Raw genomic sequence first — 24402 nt, 5'->3', positions numbered from 1 at the left:
CAGCGTGAGTAAAGCTTTTTTATGCGAGAAAGCACGGCTAATTGACGCCGATATCGCCATGCGCCAACCTGAAAGTTCGGCGCTTATTGAGGATTTTAAACCCAGTAACGAATGGTTCGAGAACATCTGAGGACGAGGAGGACGAGATGGCTGCAACATCAAGTGAGCTCATCAAGGCAATGTTGGCAAAGTGCAATGATGTGCAGTTCCATCCAGAAAAGACTGTGGCTATGACAATCATCAACATGATGAACGATAATGTGATGCCTCAGCTTCGTAAGACCTTACAAGTCAGAAAGCAACAGGTGTCAATTAAGAGGTTTTTAATCAGCAAAAATGATGAGGAGTTTCCAAAGAAAAAAGAAGAGAAGCCACACCAGAGGTTAAGTTACCAACAGTCCTTATGGAAGGTGACTCTCCTTCCATAAGCCATCAACGACCATCAAAAAGGTCAATAAAACTTCATTTTACAGCACAGTTTATTTCTTTAATTACAGTCCTCATGTAATGTGCCTTTCTTTCCAAACAGCAATTCCCTTTGACCTTCGACCTCCAACACCATTCCATCAAGCCATCAATGACCATCACAAATGTAAATAAAGTGACTTTATGATACAATGCAGTGTATTTCTTTCATTACAATACAATAGCACATTTATTATACATAGAATAAGCTACGTTGTGTGTAGTTTTAAGATTTATTTAGTTGAAAAGTATATTTTATGGAAAGCCGGGAACGGATTATTCCCATTTTAATGGTTTCCTATGGGAATTTTTTTTTTAGATACACACCTTTCGCCTTACACACTCTGTCTGGGAACCAATTAAGTTCATAAGTTGAGGTCTCACTGTACTGGCATATCCATGCTGCTGAAAAGGCGCAACCGCTCAGCACAGTCTCCTCCTTGATGATTGTCGTGGCCAAAAATGCTGAAAAACAATCTGTATCCGTTCCACGTGACGCGCAACAACATAAAGTGACAAATAACAAGACAAAAATCAACAAAAAAGCAAGGCTCATGAGAGCACTTGCTGATGGCTGCCTACTCAGGCGCCATCTTGGGGAAAAAACGAAGGTCCCCATGAAACATAAATTTCTACTTTCTAATTTTCTAATCCTGAATACTACACAATATATACCTTATTTTATGTATAATAAATGTACTATGGTATTATGATTAAAGAAATAAACTGTACTGTACAATAAAGTCGTTTTATTTACCTTTGTGATGGTTGTTGATTGCTTGATGGAATGGAGTGGCCACTTTTATCAGAATGAAACACTTGATGAGGAACGTCGCCTTCTTCTTTCACCATCTTGAGGAATGATCCCTTGTAGGTGCGATAATTTTACCTTGTTCCTCATCAATTGTGTTCTGTTTAGCTGGGTAGATAGCTTTTTTTCCATCAAGTGTACAGATGGCTTGTGCGGGTTGTTTGTGGAGCCTGATTGATGGGAATTTTGACCTTGCAGTCTACACTTTGCCTTTGAACTATCAAAGCTGAAACGAGTCCAAATGTCACTGTTTTCTCTCCATTTTCTCACTCTCTCTCTGTCATCTCTCTGTCTCTTTAATGCTTAAACCACCTCCCCTCACTGCTGCATTCTTGACCAATCACGTGGCGTTAACCGAAGTCGTCTGCCATTTTCTTGTTAGGAAAAGGGAATCACTCATTGTGGCACTCTGTGTGAATCCCGAAAAATAGGTCGTATGCCAAGGTAAAATGTTCACAAAAATTTAACGTTTGTAAACTGAAAAGTTCAGAAGCCGAGGGTTTCGTTAACCGAGGTATCACTGTATTATAATCAGACCATCATCATTTGGATTGTGAATCTGGCCATGTCATCCTTCACCTGAAGGGAAATAAGATTAGTGTTACATCCAATCTATCCAAAGTATGTGGCATGTTTACCACTCAAACCACTGAGTAATGGTTTCCTGGATATAATTTCATGAGACAGAAATACATTTCCAGGAGCTGGAAGAAACGACTCCAAATGTGTAGTCAAGTAACTATTGAATATAATCTCCATCTATCCATTATCTGAACCACTTATTCCTCACTCGGGGTGCTGGAGCTCATCGCAGCTGCTTTCACGCAGTAGTTGGGGGACACCTTGAACCGGTTGTCAGCCAAACGTACGGCACACAGAAACAAACAATCATTCACATGCACACCGAGGAACAAATATAAAAAAAACATTGTTTAATCATTCTAATGTGCTGTCATGCTTTGATTAGAAAGTACATGAACAATGTTTTAGCTAATAGTGACATTATGAGTCATGTTCTTCCATACGAGCCCATCTTCTTCCAGTCATTTGAAATCCGACTGTACATATTATTTATTTAAAGGACAACCGACAACCTCCGGACAAGTTGCGTCCATAATTTGTAAAATCACTTCAAATGACTTCTACTGAGCGCATTTTACAAAGATTCCGCCGCATATTTTAAGTTTTGAAAAAAACTAGACGTCAGCCTGCCAGTCATCCGTTCACTTGATTGATACAACCGTTATTAGGTACACTGTGTGTTCTCAAACAACCGACACCATTTTTTTGTTTCCTAACTGACATCAGAAAAACGTTTTATAGCATCTAAAGTAGCCAAAACACGCAGGCTGATATGTTTAGATAAATGGAAAACACCAATAACAATGACTTCAAGTGTCCAAAAACGACTTCAAAATGAAACCGGAAATGGCCAGTTTCAAAAGGTCTTGCCATGCTTTATATGATTGCTATGCATGCTATATATATATATATATATATATATATATATATACAGTATATTATATTTTTTTCACAGGACAGGAAATGTGTGACAGGAAATGCCACCGCAGATATTTCAAGGTAAATAACACCTTCCCTCAATTGCACATTTTCAGGTTAAGTGTCGTTCAAACGCCAGATGGACCAGTTGGGCCTTTTATTATGCAAAAAAAAAAACCCTCTTGCCCATTGCCAAGGGAACGGCAAATAAATGACAGCTTTAAAGGAGTCCACCCACTTAGCACATAGTACTTTAACAGCAATAAAGGCAAACAAACAAAAAATAGTACTTTTTATTGTTATTCTACGTGTTCTTTATTTCACAGTTAGTGACATAAATGCATTCACAAAGGCCAAAAACAATCAAAAGGATTTGGCATGAAAAGACTGTGCTGACAAACTAATTTCAGGAGCGGGTGAGGAGGCTAATGCCCGCCACCCACTGCGCTGACCCCAGAGACAAATCAATACTGCCTTCACTTTGTTCTCTTCTGTATGCAAAGGCAGAGGTGAATAAAATGTCAAATCTGATGTTACAGTTCCGTATTGTATGGTATGGCATTGTGTGTTCTCAAGCGCCACACACATCACTGCGAACCACTGCCAGTTCATTTTAAGATCTAAATGAAGGCGTGAATTTAAGCACCTCATTTTCGCTTCACTGTTGCAGAATGACTTTGAATGTCAAAACACAACACTTGCCTGCTGGGTTCTGTGGGATTTCAGTGGGGTTTCATTGGCTTCCTCGGGGCCTTCATTCGTGCATGACTGGCGTGAATGTCTTTGTTTCCACCAGAGTGCCGTGAGAACCCAATAAGTTATCCAATAGAATAGCAGTTCAAGACCAAACTGAACATATTTTCTGTGGCGTTCCTTCATTTTAGTATAGTAGCATATGCATGAGTAAAACAATAATAATACGAATAAGCCTAATATACTGTAGAGCAGGAGTCGGGAACCTTTTTGACAAAGAGAGCCATAAAAGTAAAATAGTTAGAAATGTTTTTTCAGTGAAAGCCACACACACACACACACGCACACACACACACACACACACACACACGCATACGCACGCACACGCACACAAACACAAACACAAACACAAACACACTCCTGTTTCAATGGTTTCGTGAGGTCCGGATAACTCCAGATAAGGAGTGAGGACCACCGTCGCTGAGGTTTAGAGAAGAACTATAGTGTTACATTTGAACAGTAAATGTCACCCCATTTTCCACTTCAACTTCTTTAAAAACAAAGAAATAAAAAGTGGACTTGAAACTGAAATAAAAGCAGGAGCGAGGTTTCTGAATGGCTACATTCCAAGTCCTCACTCACCCCTTTAGTGAATGTGGTTAAAATATCGTTTTACTTTTTGTGGTATGAACTTTTTACTCTCATTAACCACACACACACACACACACACACACACACACACGCACACATACATAAACACGCATGCACAGTGAGTAAAAAGTGTGTGTATCCGAGTGAACTGAAAATACACCCCCAAAAATTATTTTGGGTGAATTTGTGAGGACCTCTCTGAAACTTGAACAGATGCATCTCTAGACCCTCTAGAAGCCTTTAGAATAAAACACTTGTGAGGATTCATGGTATTGTTTCATTGCAAATTGGAATCACGGCAGCACCTTTTCTCTCCACAAAGGCGACTCCGTCGGTCCATTCAACCAGAAGTGTACGACACCCAGCATTTTTTTACTCGTCAGGCTTATTTAAAAGGGGGTGTTTACCTGTTTCGACATCAACGGCCATAGGTTAGTATCATCCAATCAAAATTCTGCCGACTGTCGCCAAAACCATAAATGAACAGGTGAAACATATGCATTTAGCTTTATCGGCGAGCCAGATGCAATCATCAAAAGAGCCAATATGGCTTGCGAGCCATAGGTTGCCGACCCCTGCTGTTGATAATAATAAGAATAAGAATAAGAAGAAGAATATTGATTTGAACTGTTCAATTGATTATACTTTTAAAATGTTTAAATTTAAATGATCCTTTTTTTGCTATCAATCATTCTCGCTTGCTCACTGGCTAGCTAATTACCTACCGAGTTAGCTAGCTGGCAATCGACAGTTATTTTATTTTTATTTCATCATTTGTGCTGTAAAAACTGAAGAGTGTCAAAAGATAGACCACTTTCAGATGTCATGTCGACACCTACCTCATTCAATTTTAACACAGTGTTGCCACTAAGAGAACTCGATGTAGCCTAGCATTAAAACGTGCTGCGGCCCGTAGACTGTAGCTCTTGTGTCTGACATCGACTCGGGCAAGTTTGAATGTGGAAATTGTGAGATACATTCTTCTTCACACTATTTTGTTTCCTGTTTTGACAGTGCTACAAAACAAGTAATAATAATAATAATAATACATTTAATTTATATGTGCCTTGCAAAACTCTCAAGGTCATTTTACAATCACAGGAAACGTTTTTTCTGCGGGTGAGCAGCGGCAGCCACACGTGCCAGCGTTAACTCAACCCAGAAGTAACTGAAAAAGATAGAAAGCTAGCTAGCCAGCCAATAGATCGACAATAGATAGCTATCGAGACAGCCAGCTATTTAGATATCCATTAGCTATATAGCCATCCTTCTAGCTAGCTATCTACCTTGATAGCTATCTATTAGCTATCTAGCTAGTTATCCATTAGCTATACAACCATCCTTCTAGCTAGCTAGCTATCGCGATAGTCTGTCTCGCCTGTTGCTCAAAGATAATTTTGTGGCCTTATAAATTATTTTGGACTGTTTTTGTGTTGTTGTTTTTTCCCAGATACTAGTCCACATTGGGCAATTCAATCTATGAATTACAACAGTGAGATCATACTTAGACATTATTACTAAACTACTTGCACGAGGTGCTCGGCTAATACATTAGATGAGGTTCGCCGAAGGCAAATGCTAATAGGGAAAGACAGGAAGAGGATGAAAAGCTCTTAATGCTGCTTAAGGCCATCCTGCGGCACATTCACTGGATCTCATTAAGCTTCCCAGGAACACGAGCTAACCAGAGGAAAACAAGGGTTTGCGCTAGAGTAGGACTGCTAATCACTAAAGCGCATAATACCAACCACAGTACCCGGTATCCTCCAACCATTGTCCGAACAATCCCTTCACTTCTCTGAATTGAACAGCTTGAAGCAAACTAAGCAGTGGTATATTTCTAATATTCTTATGTTGTGTATCAAAAATGTACGTGTTGAGCAATGTTTCTGCAATATATATGCATCTTTTTTGTTACGCCCCTCCAATCTACATATTGGTCTCCCCCTATGCCCCCCTCACCTCTATCCTGCAATGATACATTTAAGTACACATCTGCAGAGGAGCTAATACACCTTGCACACATTTTGACAACGAGAATGACACTGCCAGCCACTATAGTGGATATGCAATAAAACGTAGTATCTATAATGGCAAAAAAAGCATGTTTCCTCTAAGGTGTCAAAGTCAAGGCCCGGGGGCCAAATCTGGCCCACCACACCATTTTATTTGGCCCACCATGGCAATTCAAACTGATGACATTCCATGATGCTCACTAAAGTCCGAACCAAAATTTCAAATCGTTCCATGCAAACCACAATAACAGTCATTGTGCTTTACTTCAAATTTGAAAATTAGTTCTTCATTAATTGTTGTGCGCTCTGTATGGAACATATGGAGGAGGTTAAACATTGTAATGGCTTCCCGAAATTCCTAACGGCCCCCGAGAGGGAACCGTAACTCGGATGTGGCCCACGGCAAAAAAAAATTTCGTTTGACACCCTTGCTCTAAGGGGCAGGTGTGTTCTCCTTCAACAAGTCTTTCTCCCTTCACCGTGTCATGCTACGGTTTGTTTTTCAATACACTATACAGTGGTACCTTAGCTTACGAACTTAATTGGTTCCCAGACAGAGTGTGTAAGGCGAAAAGTGTGTATCCCCAAAATTAATTTCCCATCGGAAACCATTAAAATGAGAATAATCCGTTCCCAGGTGTCCATAAAACATCATGTTCTACTTTCTAATTTTCTAAGCCTTCTTCTTCTATTCCTTTCGGCTTTTCCCTTCAGGGGTCAACACAGCAAATCAATGTCCTCCATCTATCCCGGTTTTGTGCATCCTCTTCTCTCACACCAGCTACCTTCATGTCCTCTTTGACAACATCCATGAACCTCCTCTTCGGTCTCCTGCCTGGCAGTTCAAGACTCAGCATCCTTCTCCCGATATATATGTCCAAACCATCTCAGTCTGACTTTCTCTGCAAAGCCTCTAATATGAGTTGTCCCTCTAATGTACTCCTTCCTGATCCTATCCAACCTGGTCACTCCCAAAGAAAACCTCAACGTCTTCAGCTCTGCTACCTCCAGCTCTGCTTCCTGTCTTTTCTTCATTGGCACTGTCTCCAGTCCAAACATCACGGCTGGTCTCACCATGGTTTTATACACTTTTCCTTTCATCCTAGCTGAAAGCCTTCTATCGCACATCACACCTGACATTTTTCTCCAGCCGCTCCATCCTGACTGGACACGCTTCTTCACCTCTTTTCCACACTCTCTAATGTCTAGACACTTGACCTCAAGTACTTAAAATCCTCCACCTTCTTTATCTCTTCTCCCTGTAGCATCACTCTTGCACTTGGATCCGTCTTGCTGCGACTGATCTTCATTCCCCTCCTTTCCAGGGCATATCTCCACATCTCTAGTTTCTCCGCCACCTGTTCCCCGTTCTCGCTACAGATCACAATGTCATCTGCAAACATCACGGTCCAAGGAGATTCTTGTCTAACATCGTCTGTCAGCCTGTCCATCACCATAGCAAACAAGAAGGGGCTCAGAGCTGACCCCTGGTGGAGTCCCACCTCCACCTTGAATTCCTCAGTCACACCGACAGCACACCTCACAACTGTCTTACAGTCATGATCCATGTCTTGCACCGCTCTGACATACTTTTCCGTCACTCCAGACTTCCTCATGCAATGCCACAGCTCTTCTCTGGGCACCCTGTCATACGCTTTCTCCAGATCTACAAAGACACAATGCAATTCCTTCTGACCTTCTCTGTACTTCTCTATCAGCATTCTTAAAGCAAACACTGCATCTGTCGTACTCTTTTTTGGCATGAAGCCATACTGCTGCTCACAAATGTTTACTTCTGATAAATAAATAAAATAAAAACATAGATCAATAAATAAATACCTGCATAAATACATAAATGCACAATTAAATCAATAGAAATAGCGAATGAGTGAATAAATAAATAAATAAATAAATAAATAAGTAAATACATACATACATACATACATACATACATACATACATACATACATACATACATACATACATAGATCAATGGATAAACAGATGAATTTTGTGTATGCATATTTTCAGAATTATTGTTATTCTTTTTTTACAAAGTAAAAGAAGGCAGTCCACAAAGAAGAGCCACTGAACGAAGCAATGTCAAATCCACGTAAAACAAGAGTTGCAATCTGACACTTGAAACCAGAAAAAATAACAACGCACCCACCCAAGGTATACAATACTTCAATACAACTCTCAACTCCGTGTTCAAAACAAAATGGTGTCAACCCCTTTCAGGGACAGCGGTTACAACGGTGGACAGCATCATGTTGTCAGGTTGCAGGGTGCAGGAAATGATTGACGGAGTAAATGTGAAATACAGTAAAGTCTCGTTATATCGATATTCAAGGGAGTCCGAAAAAATATCGATATATCCGACCCTGTTTGCATGTAATTTTCTCCGTGCGTGCATAGAGTATCGATATGTGATATATATCGATATAACGAGACTTTACTGTATGTGCTCGACATCAAATCTGTAAGCACGATAGAAATCAACACCTCCTGAAATAACAGTTGAAAATTGCAATGTGGAATAATTGTCTTCGGGGGTTTTCGCCGAGTCGTGGCCACGGTTCTTTTCATTCTAGTGAGCTTTTATTTGATTTTGACTTTTGGTTTTTCAATTCTGGTGGAAACATTCCAAAATGATTGCATTTAAAATAAGCCCTTAGAACCTTGGCTCGACATGAATTGACAAGGGAGATGTCAGCTGTAAATTAAAAGGACAAGCGACACCTCCGGAAAAGGTGCGTCCATCATTTGTAAAATCACTTCTACTAAGTGCATTTGACAAAGATTCCACCACATATAGCTAGATTTTACCTTTTAAGACTTGCGCTGAATATTCAGGAAGTCTTGTTTTCCAGTTGTCGATGATGCGCTAAGTAACGTCACGGAGGGAACGCCCCTGACCGACAAAGCGACACACAATGCATTTTGGGTCCTTTTTTTCATCTGAAAACACCGTGTTGATGGCGAAATTAGAAGGAAAACTACATAAATAACGCGATGGTGAATCATTGTGTGTCGCAGCCAATTGCGGTAACACGCATAAAGAAGGTGTATGTTGACGCAAATTCCCAGCGGACAAATCATCCCATTTTCCAACAGAGCTTGTGCGCCATCTTGTGCATTTTCAGGGCGCTACGTTGGAGTCCAGACGGCTCGAATTGATACTGAAGGACTTCTTTAATGGATTGCAAACATGCATGCTTTCCTCTTCAGAACTATTTGAATCATATTCAGAACTGGATGAGTAACAAGAAAACATCTTCTCCCAATCTGAACTCTCTGAAGCCATTGTTTTGATTCTGGAGCAAGGCAGTTTGTGTAGGAGTATGCTGGCGTGACGTGACAAACAAGGGGGCGGGACTTTCTGAATCCGCCCAGTTCCGAGCTCATTTTGTGGCAGTTTTGGGACACTTTAATTCATTTTTATTGGAGTTTTGCATTTGACTAAAAATATCAGCCTGCATGTTTTGGTTATTTTAGATCAGAATCAGAATCATCTTTATTGCCAAGTATGTAGAACACACAAGGAATTTGTTTCCGGTAGAACACGCTGCACTAGTATCGGCGTCAAAAAAACTGCTAAGTGGCACTATACAGTTCCATTTTGGCTATCAAACGTTTTTCTGATGTCAGTTAGGAAACGAAAAAAGTGGTGTCGGTTGTCCTTTCAATTTAAAATGTATTTTTAGTCAGTAATAGTTTTATAAAGCACATTAATTTTTAATTTGATTTCATTCATGATAATCCTACTCCAATTTTAGATGATTATTATTTTGTTAGTTTCTGTCAATGACAAGAACCGTTGGTCATCAGAACGTGTTTGAATCAGAATGGTACGAACAAACAAAAGCGGGAATTGTAAACCACTTTATGGATTGAATAGTAATTGAAACAAAATGTGATTTAAATGACAAAATATCAGAATACAATCCCTCGTAAGAATGTTACAAATGACTGCCTTCCTGATTCTTGGAAAGAAAACTGATGAGACACACACACACGCACACGCGTACGCACACACGTAATGATGCGGCAGGCGCAATCTGGCCCCTTTTCCTTGAAATTGGCACTTTGCAACATATGCATATTTTCTCGGAGCGTAAAATATTCCAAGCCCTCATTTTTTCCTGAGCAACCAAGGAATTGATTATACTGCACAGCCATAGTCCATTTCGACCCGTTGTCTCAATCTGTTATTGTAGTTCCAAAACTACACACATCACATCTATCAGAATGACTTGGGCACAGGGTTGACTGAATTAAAATAAGAATGTCCTATAAAACAAATATGTTGATCTAAAATTGGATCACATATATCCTCAAATCAAGTATCAGATTTTGATGCAATGGAGCTTGAAATAGGTCCGTCTCTATTTCTGGATTTTTTTTTAGGTTAAAAACACAAGCACAGCATGATGTCAATGTGCCTATTCAAATCCACAACGGTCATTTTCCTCACAGCTCAATACATGTACAGTTATGAAGATTTTTAACTCATCCTTTCACACACAATTCTCTATTCCACACTCCCCCCGCCACCCTGAGACCTTCCTCCATCCAAAGCCGAGGGATCATTTAACACAGGGGGGTGGTTGAGTGGGCGTGGCCTCGCGTGCACGTGTGTATTTTTTAATGCAAATGCAGGAGGAGGCAATGAGGACAATGAGGCAAGAACAAAGACGGCGGGGCCTTCTTCTGATTGGGGATGTGCACCACATGGACATGGCTGGGGGTGGGGGGGCAACGACAGAGTGACTGAACATTGCCACAAATAAGAACAATACATTGACCCGTTGTTTGACTGTGTATGTGTCTGAAGCGGCTTCATTCTTTCTCTCTGTCGTGGACACGAATATCATCAAGCATGGCTGTGGTTTTGAAGATTGGCACAGATTTGTGCCATTACCAGCAAGTGTGAAATTCAAATGATCAACGGCAGCTTTTAAGTATGTAAATTTGTCCACTTGACGTTGTGTTCACCGAGAGAATTTGGAGTGTCTGATTCATCGGCTGCGGGTGAAGCTCATGTTTGGTTATAATGCAGTGTAGCATCGGAGAAAAGTAGCTTAGAGTGCAGTGTATTAGCTTGGTGAGGTCGCAGAAAGTGCCAGTCGGACTCTCACTGAAATAGAAATGCACACGGCAGAGCGCCGTCCTTGCCAAGGTGGAACCATTGCAGTGCGTAGAAATTGCACACGTTGGTACAAAGAACAGCTGAAAAGATTTTGACTCACAACGTAACGTTACATACATACATGAACATATTTAGCAAAATGAAAGCCATTTGACTGAAACAAAGACTTTACGACAAGTCTCAAGGGGAATTGAGTACAAAGGAACCAAAAGCTGACAAAAGAAACCGTGTATGAGAGTGATAGAAATACGTACCTGGAACAGAGCTTATTCATTGTGGGCGCAGTTTGTGACGTATCAAGAAACAATGACAACAAATCGTGGTTGACTTTATTTTATGCTCAAAGTAAATGTGTTATCATAATAACAATAATAATAATAATAATAACAATAATAATAATAATAATAATAATAATACACATTATTTATAACCTTTCAAATTTCTCAAAGACATTTTCCAATTGCTAAGGGGAAGACGGTCAATAATAAAGAGGACGGGTCCCAGGACAGAGCCTTGGGACACACCAGAAGAGACCAATAACGGCAAATCCAATCCAATATTTCATGTTACCAACTTGGTCTCAATATCAATATGTATTAGTTGTATTAAATTCATCCTATCGACTTGATATCTAATTTAAAACAGATTCTTATTTTACAGACAGTGTATTTTAGGTGTTCAATTGCCGGACACGTTTCGGCGTATACTTCCGCCTTCGTCGTCGCTAAGAAAAGAATCTGTTTTAAATTAGAGATCAATATGTATTGTATTGTATTGTATTGTGGCAGCGTCACGTTTGCATGGCAATGTGTTAATCAACTGTCATAATCTGACTTTGTCAAAACTAATAATAAAACCAATAATAGTAAAACAGGAAGGACAAATCCATCCATTCATTTTTTGATTCGCGTATCCTCAGAGATCTCAGGTTGTGCTTATCCCAATGTGTGATTTCAACAGAATGTATTATTAAAAATAACTTTGTGATAATACTCATCATGAATATGGATGGTTTTCTGTTCCTCATGATTGGTAAAAATCCAGCCAAACGATCGGAATAAAAGTCAAGTTGCCGGGTACATACGCAAGGTTACTGCTAGCTAGCCTGCACGCTGCTCATTAGCTTGCACGCGTGCTTTCTGCCGCCTCTCACAGTAGTACGTATATTGATGCTAACGTTAGCATGGGGCTTGTCATAGTGCCACTGACATTCATCGATGCTATTGTTTCATTGCAAATTAGAATCTATCACATTAGAAGCTGTTCTCTCCACAAAGGCGAATCCTTCTGACCATTCAAGTTGATTTTTTTATTTGACTCGTTCGCTCATTCAAAAGGGGGCGTTTACCTGTTTCGACACCAAATCAAGATCATCCAATCAAAATGGTGTTTTCCGCCAAACGGTGTCAGTATCGTCAAATCAGAATTGGACTTTCCACCAACACAATCCAAAACAGGAAATGAACAGCGAAAAAAAGAAAATACATATTTGGTTTGATCTGAAAGAAGTCGGAAATCCGCCGATCCAACATACGGTGTATGTGGTCAAAGACGAGGCAACTGATTGGCCCATGAAGGGAAAAGCCAAAAGGAAAAGACGAAGAGGCATGTGGTCAAAGATAAACCGTCTAACAGCGCCAATGTAATGCTTGTACACGGCATAAAATAAATAAGAGCTATTTATACACAATGTTATGGTGATGTATTGTAATACAGCCAATATTTCACACTGAAAGTCAAAAGTGACCTTTGTCTCTGGATGTCCTTCTACTGGCGCTGATCAGGGATCAGCTGTAATTGACCTGGATTTCTATGTCAAGGGTTCTAACCTGCCGGCCTGTTCGGCTAAGAGGCTCCAAGCAACGATCATGAAGACCAACATCTGTGGGGATTTTTGTTTCAACATCATGCTGATACGTACATTCGCAATTTTGGAGTGGACTGTACAAGTTGAGAAATACTACTTCAATGGAAGAAGACCATACTTTACTCCCAAATGTTTTTATGCGTGTGTGTGTGTGTGTGTATATGTGTTTCAGATCCAGACAATGCATACTAATCCTCTCCACAACACGATAAACAGAGATTAGACACGGCAAACCTACGACATCGATAACCTCCCCGTTGAGTGTAACCTACAACACTTTCGCTGCCTTCAAACCAACCAGCCAGTCAGTCAGCAAATAATGCATTGATTAAATTATAATATTACCTCTGTGCATTTGATACAGTCCTCATTTTCTTGACACTTCTGCATTAGTGCGGAGAACCGCAGTCTCAAGAGGAACTATAAAGCCACAACCCCACCACCACCCCCCAGCGCGACAGATGCCACCCATTTGTGACACAGCATCATATCCCCTCTCAAAAACATCCTTGTGTCTAATTTCAGAATTAGTGGATCCGAAGGGAAGGCACAATCTCCCAAATATTTTACAACTTATTCATTACCAGCCATTTTCAGACCCTTCTAATTAATACGTCAAGTCGTGAAAAAAAGGAAATAAACAAACAAACAAAAAAAAACAAAAAATACAGAAATAAATATATAAATACATAAATATACAAGGACACAAACAAATAAATAAATACATAAGTACAAACATAAATAACTAAATAAATAATATGGTTCAATGCTTTGAATCTGAAAAGACGTATAAATACGTCCGTGGAGGTGAATGCGTTTTCATGACAGGTATTGGGGCAAAAATATATATTTGCCTCAGTACTGTAACGTGATCCTGACAATGCGCCAGACCATAATGACCAAGACGAGTGCCAATACATTCAAGCCAAAAGTAGATACACCCACAAGAATGTCTGTATAATATGTAGGTTAACTTTGTAAGGCCAATCTGCTCCGTTTTGGGTTTTCTTAATCTCGTCCCCTGCGCAGCGCTTAATTGGTGTGATAGGATTCTCATTTCTTTGCATTCGGTGTTGTTATGGAAAAAAAGGGAGCAAATATGGTGACCACGCCCCATATTAATATGTCCAACTGCCACAGATGTATGGAAAATAAAAGTTAAAATCTTGACATTCAATGTATTTTTGAGCGATTTATAATGCTAAACTGAGGGTGTCAAACTCATTTTTTGCCGCGGGTCGCACGCATTGTAGTTACGGTTTCCTCTCGGGGGCTGTTATGAAGTTGGGCAAGCCATTAGTTAGTATGTTTATTCCCCTCCACGTCAAATTTTTCACATTTGAAGTAAAAAATAATAACTGCTATTGTGGTTTGCATGGAACAATTTGAAATTGATGGAATTTCACAAGTTTGATTTGCTTTTACGGGCCAAATATTCACGATCTGGTTGGCGAGCAACGGGTGGCGCTGTCGGCCCCGCCTGCACCTGCACAGGTGCTGGTCGTCCCGAGCCTTGGCGGCCTGCCACGATCGGATTGGCGACCACTGGGTAGCGCTGTCAGCCCTGCCTGCTGCCTCGCAGGTGTTGGTCGTTACAATCAGTGACACTTAAAAGGACTCCCGGCACGACCATCCGGTGTCGGGTCGTTGTTGAATGCATTGTGTATGCATTGTATGCTGTGCATGCGTTTGTTTCATCTTGGCAGACTTTTACTCTTGGTCTTTATTTTGAGACTTTGTATTTTTCTGTTTGAAAGATTTTGATAGTAGTTTACATTCTGTTCCAGTTGACTTTATTTTAATACAATTTCTCAAATATAACCTTCTCCTGCCTCCTGCCTGCTTTTTGGGATCCACATCTGCCATCACCACCTTGCAAACCGTGACAAATATGTGGCTGGACAGATTTAGCCTTTGACACCCGTGCGCTATATAATACACAGGTGTCAAACTCAAGGCCCGTGAGCCAGATGCGGCCCACCGCATCATTTTACGCGGCCCGCCATAGCAAATTGACTCATTCGCTGCCATTCACAAATTTATTCAGGAATTAAAAATGTGATGTCGAGCGCCTTTCCCGAATTAGTCCCCGATTTGTATTTTCCTGCTTGGGTGCCAATAAAGATCTGGCCAGACCTCTGGCAACGTTTTTCCCTTCCACACGGGGGCAGAAATGCCATTTTTTCCATGTTAGTGCTTTGTTCCAGCTACAGCTGTTGTGAAAGCACTATATAAACCGATATGTATGTATCGCATTGTATTTTGGACGGCCGCCCTCATTTCAAGCTCATATAATGCCAGACCCATATAATTTAGGAATAACTCTTTTTTTCTGATGAAAGAAGAGAGTCTAAGGTTTCTTACGCTGCATTGGATGTTCATGTCATCCTTAAACTCAATATTTTGTGGGTCCTGGAATTCGAGTGACAATGACAAAAACCCTGGCACTGGAGTGGACACATTATTGCACGTCTGTCAGTGAACGTGTTAAATATGTTAACTTCCACGATGCGTAATAAAAACAGGAGCAAAATTCCCATGTTATAAATGAGTGACATATTGTAAGCGGTGTTCCCTTATTTCACTTACTTAAATAATCAATAAATAAGATATTTCTCCTGACATTATTGTATCATTGCCCTCCAGAGGAAACCGTAAATATAATGTGACCTGCGACAAAAATGACTTTGACCCCCCTGATAGAATACCTGAAAGTGTCGTGAACGTAAAGCAGTGACATTTATTTCTTATAGAGCGGACGGTTATCAAAATCATTTGAGATGATCACAACGCAGGGAATGAATTAGTTGTGTTAAATTCATCCTGTGTGCTTGATATCTAATTTACTTTGCTTACAGTGTTTTTAGGTGTTCAATTACCTGACACGTTTCAGCGTATACTCTGACGAAGGCGGAAGTATACGCTGAAACATGATAGGTAATTGAACACCTAAAAAACACCGTTTTTAAGGAAAGAATGTGTTGTAAAGTGGTAGGAATGCATTGCAAAAGGTAAAAGCGACATGCCAGAATATTCCCACGTATGGATTTTGTTCAAGACTCCACTCAAAAGCCACATCGATCTAATTCAGGATGAACTACATTACTAGAACGCTAAGTATTGATCAGCCGCTACTATTGGAGGGGTGGCGAAACCATCATATTGATCCAGCGTAAGACAGAGAGAGAGATTAGACCAGTGTGAAAAACAATGCTGAGATCCAGCTGCACCTAAAAGGGCATTCCCTCCCATCTTAATGGGATGGGGGATCCGTACCCTTGCCGCTTTCTTCCTCTCCATTCTGCTCACGGGTGCATGCGTTGTGTCCTTCTGACCATGTGAGTGAACGAGCTTGCACCCAAAACAACGGTCTAATTGCTTCCGACTCAAAACAGCAAAATAATTGAAGGACTGGCAATTATCCCCTCTCTTAACTTCACCGCCGACCGAAACGGCTTGTTTGTTTGTTTGTTTGTTTGTATGTGGACGCTTAAAAAAAAAAACAGACGCTATATTTCATCACTTGTGTCAAACTCTGATGAACGACTCAGATAGAAGCGCAAAGCTGAGAAGTCCCAGCTGCTTTCGGTACAGAGGTACAGCCAAAATACATCAAACGCGGTCCACTGCCACCAAAACCCCCTTGACACGCACCCCTTCTGGGGCAGAATGTAAAAACGAGCAATACACTGGGGAGACTAAACAAATTATGCATCCACATCGCAGGGATGATACTAAAAATGATGATACTCAATCTGCAGTATACATGCAGCTAAAAGCTTGCAACCACACATTTAGTGAGGTTAAAATCTTTGTGAAAGAAAATAGATGCTTTGAAAGGGGCATAATAGAAGCAAGCTATCTTCATAAAACTGCAAAACCCTTCACTAAAGCGCCATGGTCGGGAGAGGTTTAATTTGGATCGTTCTTACAACAGGCTTCTTTGGCAACACAGGCTTAGTTATGCTGATGAGGCGATACGAGTACAAAGGGGGCAATCGGGCCAGTCATAGACCCCATAATCAGGCAGGACAATAGAAGTAATCGGTGTATCCCAAACTACCAGCAAATTTTAGTTTGCTGACAAAGCCTCTTGGATAAGAAGCGAAAGGTCCGACAACTTCAAAGCAGTACAGATGACAGCTGAAGAAACCTTCTCATTTATGGAGCAGAGAGACGTTGACCTGAGGGATTGCAGTAAAGTGTATCCTATGTACGGTACATACCATGCCAGCTGAATTAATTTAAACAAAATAGACAAAAACTGGTCTAAATTCAACTTTCTCTGCGCTTGTCCTCCTAAAGAATGTTATTTCCTGATAGTGTACATTAAAAAAAAATTCAAAAATGGTATTACGACAAAGTTTTGTAGCTGTCTTGAATGCTGCGAACGAGTGAGTTGATGGCAAAAATTCCGATGAAAAAAAAAAAAAAAGACATGTCTATATCAATATTGGACCAAAAATTGACATGATAATAGCAGTTTCACCAGACCGTCATATTCAAAAGCCGACAGGGACCGCAAAAACATACCCGTTTGCCAAACGTACGAGGGTCTAACTCCCAGCGGCGCTTGTGCATCCAATTCCCAGATGGAGAGAAAGAGCAGCGCTAAGCTCCACGGCAAAGGTACCCTTCTAGGCACCCTAAGCTTCCCAACGGCTCCGCTGGCCGAGCCCATGGCCGCTGCCGTTGGCGACGAAGACGCCGTAGTTCTTCCCGACGCACTCAAGAGAAGGACTAAAAAAGTCAAGTGCCTGCGCCTTCTCGCGCTTTGCTTTTTGTTCAGCCCACTTTATTCGAGGAATATCTCGTAATCCCGAGCGATGACTGACGCGGGGCTCTTTTTGCTCTTTTCTGGTTCTCTTTGGCTCCTGATTTCCTCAAGGAGGGAGAATCCGGGTGTTTGGCACCCAACAACGCGAGGAACAATAGACCTCAAAAGCCAGCCTGCTGCTGTATGATGGGGTTGATGCACCAAGAACCAACCTCCCTCCCTCTCCTTTTCTCTCTCTCTCTCTGTTGCTCCCCCCCCCCCCCCCCCCCCCACACACACGCCCACCCACTCCACTCCCGCATCCTCCTTTTCATATCCACTCCAGTCCAAAGGCTTTTTGTACTGAGTGATGACAACAATTATTACTTGTCTTCGATATAAGTTGAGCGTTGCAATCAAGTGTGCGCACTCGCTAACGAAAAACATCATGATCAATGTGTGCAGTTAATTAATTGAGATCCATGACAAGATTAAAGATTACATTTTACAGTCAACAGTGCCTGCTTTTCATTACTTTTTTTATTCGGCATTCATCATTTTATAATACAGTGATACCTTGGCTTACGTACTTAATGGGTTCCCAGAAAGTGTGTGTGTAAGGCAAAAAGTGTGTATTCCAAACATTAATTTCCCATAGGAAACCATGAAAATGAGAATAATCCATTCCCAGGTCCCCATAAAACATAATTTTCAACTAAATAACCCTTAAAACTACACATAATATACCCTATTTTATGTAAAATATACCTATTTTTATGTATAATAAATGTAAGTGTACAGTATAATAAAGTGGGTTTTATTGACCTTAGTGATGGCCGTTGATGGCTTGATGGACAGATTTTGGCGTCAAGTGTCTCAAGGAGCTCTCGGTGGTGCATCTTGGAAGTTGTGATATTGCAACAGATGCAAGCAGACACACTAGAAACTTCATTCATAGCTGGTTCCCTTGCTTGGATGTTCTCTTCAAATTGTAAATTAAATTATAGCAATAGCAAATTGCGGGTTATTTGTGGAGCCTTTAAACTGTCAATAAAGTTGAAGCGAGTCCAAATTTCACAGTGTTTTCTATCCATTTTCTCACCTTTTCACTTTAGTTTTTTTTGTCACTTGTTTTTTTGTGTCAAGCTCTGTCGTCTCCCTTTCGTGTATGCGTTTCTGTTTCTGTAACCCCTTCCCCCGCTCACTGCTGTGTGTTTCCTGCTGCGTGTGTCCCCTCCCTCCTCTACCACGGATCTTGACCAATCACGTGCGGCTTTAACCAAAGACTGGGGGCGGGGAATAGGGAAAAAAAAGTTGGCTGCCCTTTCAGGAGCTCCAAGAACCGGCTCATTCGCGAACAACACATCACCCATGGTCGTACTCCGTCTGTTTAAATAATAATAATTAAAAAATAAAGTAAAAATAGTTTGTCTGCCAAGATTACATTCTCACGAATTTAACGTTGGTAAGGCGAAAAGTTCGTTAGCTAAAGCGTTCGTAAGCCGAGGTATCACTGTAATTCAAGATACCTGGGCCACCCTATTTCATTCATCCATTTATTTATTTATAGTTATAGTTGCTTATCACTTTGACATTTCAAATATTCAGAAACAGTGATGAGATTTTATCATTTTATCTGGTCTTACTGAAAATAATATTAGGTATGCATACAGGAGATAAATACGACAATATTTTCATCCACATGTTTTTCCACATACTGCTACAGATGATGTATTGATTTAGACATGCACATATACATAAACATGCCAAACAGAAAATCGTGCACTGCAGATACAGTGATACCTCAGTTTACGAACTTAATTGGTAACCAGAAAGTGTGTGAAAGGCGAAATGTTTGTCTGCCAAACATTCATTTCCTATAGGAAACCATTAAAAATTAGAACAATCGTTCCCAGGTCCTGATAAAACATAATTTTCTATGAAATAAGCCTTAAAACTACACAGAATTGACTTTATTTTAATGTATAATAAATATGCTATTGTATTGTCATTAAAGAAATAAACTGTACTATATAATAAAGTCGTTTTATTTATCATTGTGATGTTCGTTGATGTAGTTGCCTCTTGATATCTGAGTGAAGTTGCCGTGCTTTCTTGGCGATAATACCTGCTACTAGCAGCTTTCCGTTAATCCAAATCAACAGACGTTTTGCAACCTCTTCTATTGTCTGAGACCGTTGCTTAGACAACATAGAAACACCCTTAGCCACACGTAGCAATGGTCGACTTAGCATACTGGTAGTGGGACGCTCAGTCATACAAATGCACACCTCGGTCGCGTTTCTCCATGATCTCCTTTTTCTGCTCGACCGTAATTTTGTTTTGTGTCCTCTTCGGCTGAACACTAGCCTGTGGTGCGGTCCTTTTTGGTCCCACCATAGCAAAAGTACTCCACTCGATAGCAAACCACGTCAGCACTCAAAGGGGGTGTGGAAAACTAGTCCACCAGCCACCGTGGCGCCGTTCGACGGTGTGCTTTGGTGTTCATCCGCCGAAAACTACTCCGCCAGCCATTGTGGCACTGTGTGGTATGGTTCGTCCGCCGAAAACTAGTTTGTATGGCAAGATTATGTTCTCGTGAAGTTAATGTTCGTAAGCCAAAAAGCTCGTGAGCGTAAAGCGTTCGTCAGACGAGGATAATAATTAAAGCATGAAAGCTAAGAATAAACAAGGTTTGCTTACTTACCAATAATGTGTTTTTCCTCTTGTTTTGTATCGAGTGACGTGTAAAATGGTCTTTAAACCTCCGCTCTGTCACACAATAGCATAACTCGTCCACTTGCCCCTGAGACATCTTCACCTTTCAGCATTTCTTCATATTAACTAAGTAGGATATTAAAGGACAACCGATGTCTCCGGACAAGTTGTGTCCATAATTTTTAAAATGACCTCTACTGACTGTATTTGACAAAGATTCCCCCCCATATAGCTATAGTTTACGTTTTACGACTCGCGCTGAATATTCCGGAAGTCTTGTTTTTGAGTTGGTGATGAGACCTCACCCTACGTCACTGAAGGAACGCCCCTGACTGAGAAAGGACATACCTTGCATCACCGCAAAGCATTTTGCAGAACTTGGTTTGGTCTGAAAACTTTGTGTTGATCCATGTTGATGGCGAAATTAGACGGAAAACACATAAATAACACAATGGTGAATCGTTGTTATGTTACACCGAGACAACTCTTTGACATTCTTTGACCACAATTCCAAGTTAAAAAATAAACCTATTTCCAACGGAGCTTTGGCACCATCTTCTGCATTTTCTGTGACGCTACACATCAGTCTTGATCCCTCAAAATGACCCGGAAGACCTTCTTTAATCGAACTATTTGAATCGTATTCATAACTGGATGAGTCACAAGAAAGCATCTTTTCCGAATCTGAAGCCATTGTTTTGATTCTCCAGCAAGGCAAGACGTCTTGGCGTGACGTCACGAATTAGGGGCGGGCCTTTCTGAAAATGTCCAATTCGCACCTCAATTTTTTGCAGATTTTACACACTTTAAGTCATTTGTATTGGTGTATTGCATTTGACACAAAATATCAGCCTGCGTGTTTTGGTATTTTAGATGCTATCAAACGTTTTTCTGATGTCAGTTAGGAAACAAAAAAGTGATGTCGGTTGTCCTTTAATGCCCAAGGGTAATAATAATAATAATAATAATGATAATACATTTCATTTCTAAGCGCCTTTCAAAACTCTCAAGGTCACTTTACAGTCACAGAATCAGTTTTTCTGCTGGTGAGCAGCGGCAGCCACATTCACTCAACCCGGAAGTAATTCAAGTAAATTGAAAGTTAGCCAGCTATCTAATAGATAACTAATAGATAGCCAACCAGCTAGTTAGATAGCGAATAGATAGAAAATTGCTATCTATTAGCTAGCCACCTAGCCGGCCATCTATTTGCCGTCCATTTGCTATTTATTTGCTATCTAGCTAGCTATCCATTTGCTATCTATTGGCTATCTAGCTATCTATTTGCTATCTCACTAGCTAGCTGGCTACCTAGCTTGCTATCTATATGCTATCTATTTGCTAGCTAACTAACTAGCTGGCTACCTAGCTAGCTACCTAGCTAGCTACCTAGCTAGCTAGCTATTTGCTATCTAACTAGATAGCTATCATTTAACTTTCACACCAACCCGCCGCGACCTTTTGCCTCGTAGCGTACGTCTCATGACATCATTTGTAACATTTGTGTTTTGTTTGGATGATGTGGCGTGACATTTTTGTCATGTAAAATATGTGCCCGGTTTCAATAAAGGCACATCAAGTCTGACAGAAAATGTGCACTATAAAAGAAATTCATCAAAGTTCTCCTGCTACTTGAAAGTCTCCGTCGCCCACCCCCAACCACAATCCAGAGCAGCCAGCAACATTTGTTTTGCAATTCAAGTCTCTTGCGGGGTACGTTACGTAAAGTGTTGATTGAATGTATAGGACAGGTGTTTGTTTTGATGCCTTCCCGATCCGGAACAAAGAGACTATAATCCAAGATTGATGTCAAAGTCAATCATCCCTGATAGCGGGTTTGGCTCGGTGCAGCAGGCAATGGCAACCACGCTTTGGGATCATCCCGATCCCTCCATTGCCTCCTCCCGTAACCTGATTGAGGGGCCAACTCAGTGGGGGCATGCTTTTAGAGACCCCCCCCCCCAAAGACCCACTTCAGCCTGTCTGATTCCAGTCTCCAAAAGAGGATTTAACAGTTATCACACAAAATGTCAACACAATCTTTGTATAATCACCCAATAAAATAGGGTCACGGGATCCGAGATAGCTCAAAATACGTACTTGTGAACCTGCTTACCTGCCAATACAATCACGCTTTTGGGGATGAAGCAATTGAATTTGCCTCTTATATGGGTTTGTCAATGGTGGCCGTGATATGAAAGAAAAAAAAACTGCTTGAATCAGTCATGTGTGAAGTCCCAAATGCCGCGCATGACATCACAATAGCTATCATTCTCATCTGCCATCTGTCGAAGAAGCATCAAACGATAAATCTGGCCCATTGTTTTTTAACTCTATAGCCTGCCAGCTAGCCAGTTAGCTAATAGAGAGCAAATTTAAACGTAATGTCAGGTTTGAAATTAATCAAATAATGTTTAGGATAGGCGGCCCGGTAGTCGAGTGGTTAGCACAGCGGCTTCACAGTGCAAAGGTCGCCGATTCACGTCCCGGTCCGTCCTCCCTGTGTGGAATTTGCATGTTCTCCCCGGACCCGCGTGGGTTTTCTCCGGGTCCTCCGGTTTCCTCCCACACTCCCAAAAACATGCATGGCAGGCAGATTGACCGCTCCAAATTGTCCCTAGGTGTGAGTGTGAGAGTGACTGTTGTACGTCTTTGTGTGCCCTGCGATTGGCTGGCAACCAATTCAGGGTGTTCCCCGCCAGACAGCTGAGATAGGCTCCAGCAACCCCCGCGACCCTAATAAGGAAGAAGCGCTACGGAAAATGAGAAGAGATGAGATGTTTAGGATCCCAAACACATAGACATAAAACAAAACCATTTATTTACAAAAAAACAAAAGTACGCTGAAATTATTGGTCAATAAGAAACAGGGAGATAAAACAAAAAAACCCTTGCAAAAGGCAAGGAATGAGTTAAACCGAGAAAACCATCATAATGTCAAGAATCAGATTCAGTTACCTTCATGTCCTCTTTGACCACATCCATAAACCTCCTCTGAGGTCTCCTGCCTGGCAGTTCAAGGCTCAGCATCTTTCTCCCGATATAGTCGCTCTCTCTCCTCTGGACATGTCCAAACCATCTCAGTCTGACTTTCTCTCCAAAGCCTCTAATATGAGTTGTCCCTTTAATGTACTCATTCCTGATCCTATCCAACCTGGTCACTCCCAAAGAAAACCTCAACATCTTCAGCTGTGCTACCTCCAGCTCTGCTTCCTGACTTTTCTTCAGTGGCACTGTCTCCAGTCCAAACATCACGGCTGCTCTCACCACTGTTTTACTAGCTGAAAGCCTTCTATCACACATCGCACCTGACATTTTTCTCCAGCCGCTCCAGCCTGCCTGGACACGCTTCTTCACCTCTTTTCCACACTCTCCATTGCTCTGGACAGTTGACCCCAAGTACTTAAAATCCTCCACCTTCTTTATCTCTTCTCCCTGTAGCATCACTCTTGCACTTGGATCCCTCTCATTCACAGACATATATTCCGTCTTGCTGCAACTGATCTTCATTCCTTTCCTTTTCAGGGCATCTCTCCACATCGCCAGTTTCTCCGCCACCTGTTCCCCGTTCTCGCTACAGATCACAATGTCATCTGCAAACATCATGGTCCAAGGAGATTCTTGTCTAACATCGTCTGTCAGCCTGTCCATCACCATAGCAAACAAGAAGGGGCTCAGAGTGACCCACCTCCACCTTGAATTCCTCCGTCACACCGACAGCACACCTCACAACTGTTTTACAGTCATGATACATGTCTTGTACCGCTTTGACAT

At 41.1% G+C, this 24402-nt stretch overlaps 1 protein-coding gene across 1 annotated transcript in view; it reads right to left on the bottom strand.

Moving 5' to 3' along the window:
* thsd7aa (thrombospondin, type I, domain containing 7Aa) overlaps positions 1-18097 on the bottom strand; it is a 94796-nt gene extending 76699 nt beyond the window's left edge. The window contains 1 exon segment of the mRNA XM_089022822.1: positions 17688-18097. Within this exon segment, the coding sequence (XP_088878948.1) occupies positions 17688-17835 (148 nt within the window). The 5' untranslated portion in view covers positions 17836-18097.
* Positions 18098-24402: the final 6305 nt, after the last annotated feature.

The sequence above is a fragment of the Hippocampus bargibanti genome, linkage group LG20, assembly GCF_051943395.1.
Source record: "Hippocampus bargibanti isolate YZ-2025 linkage group LG20, ASM5194339v1, whole genome shotgun sequence".
Lineage (NCBI taxonomy): Eukaryota > Metazoa > Chordata > Actinopteri > Syngnathiformes > Syngnathidae > Hippocampus > Hippocampus bargibanti.
The sequence above is the reverse complement of the archived record's forward strand: the minus strand, read 5'-3'. Positions and strand labels throughout refer to the sequence as shown.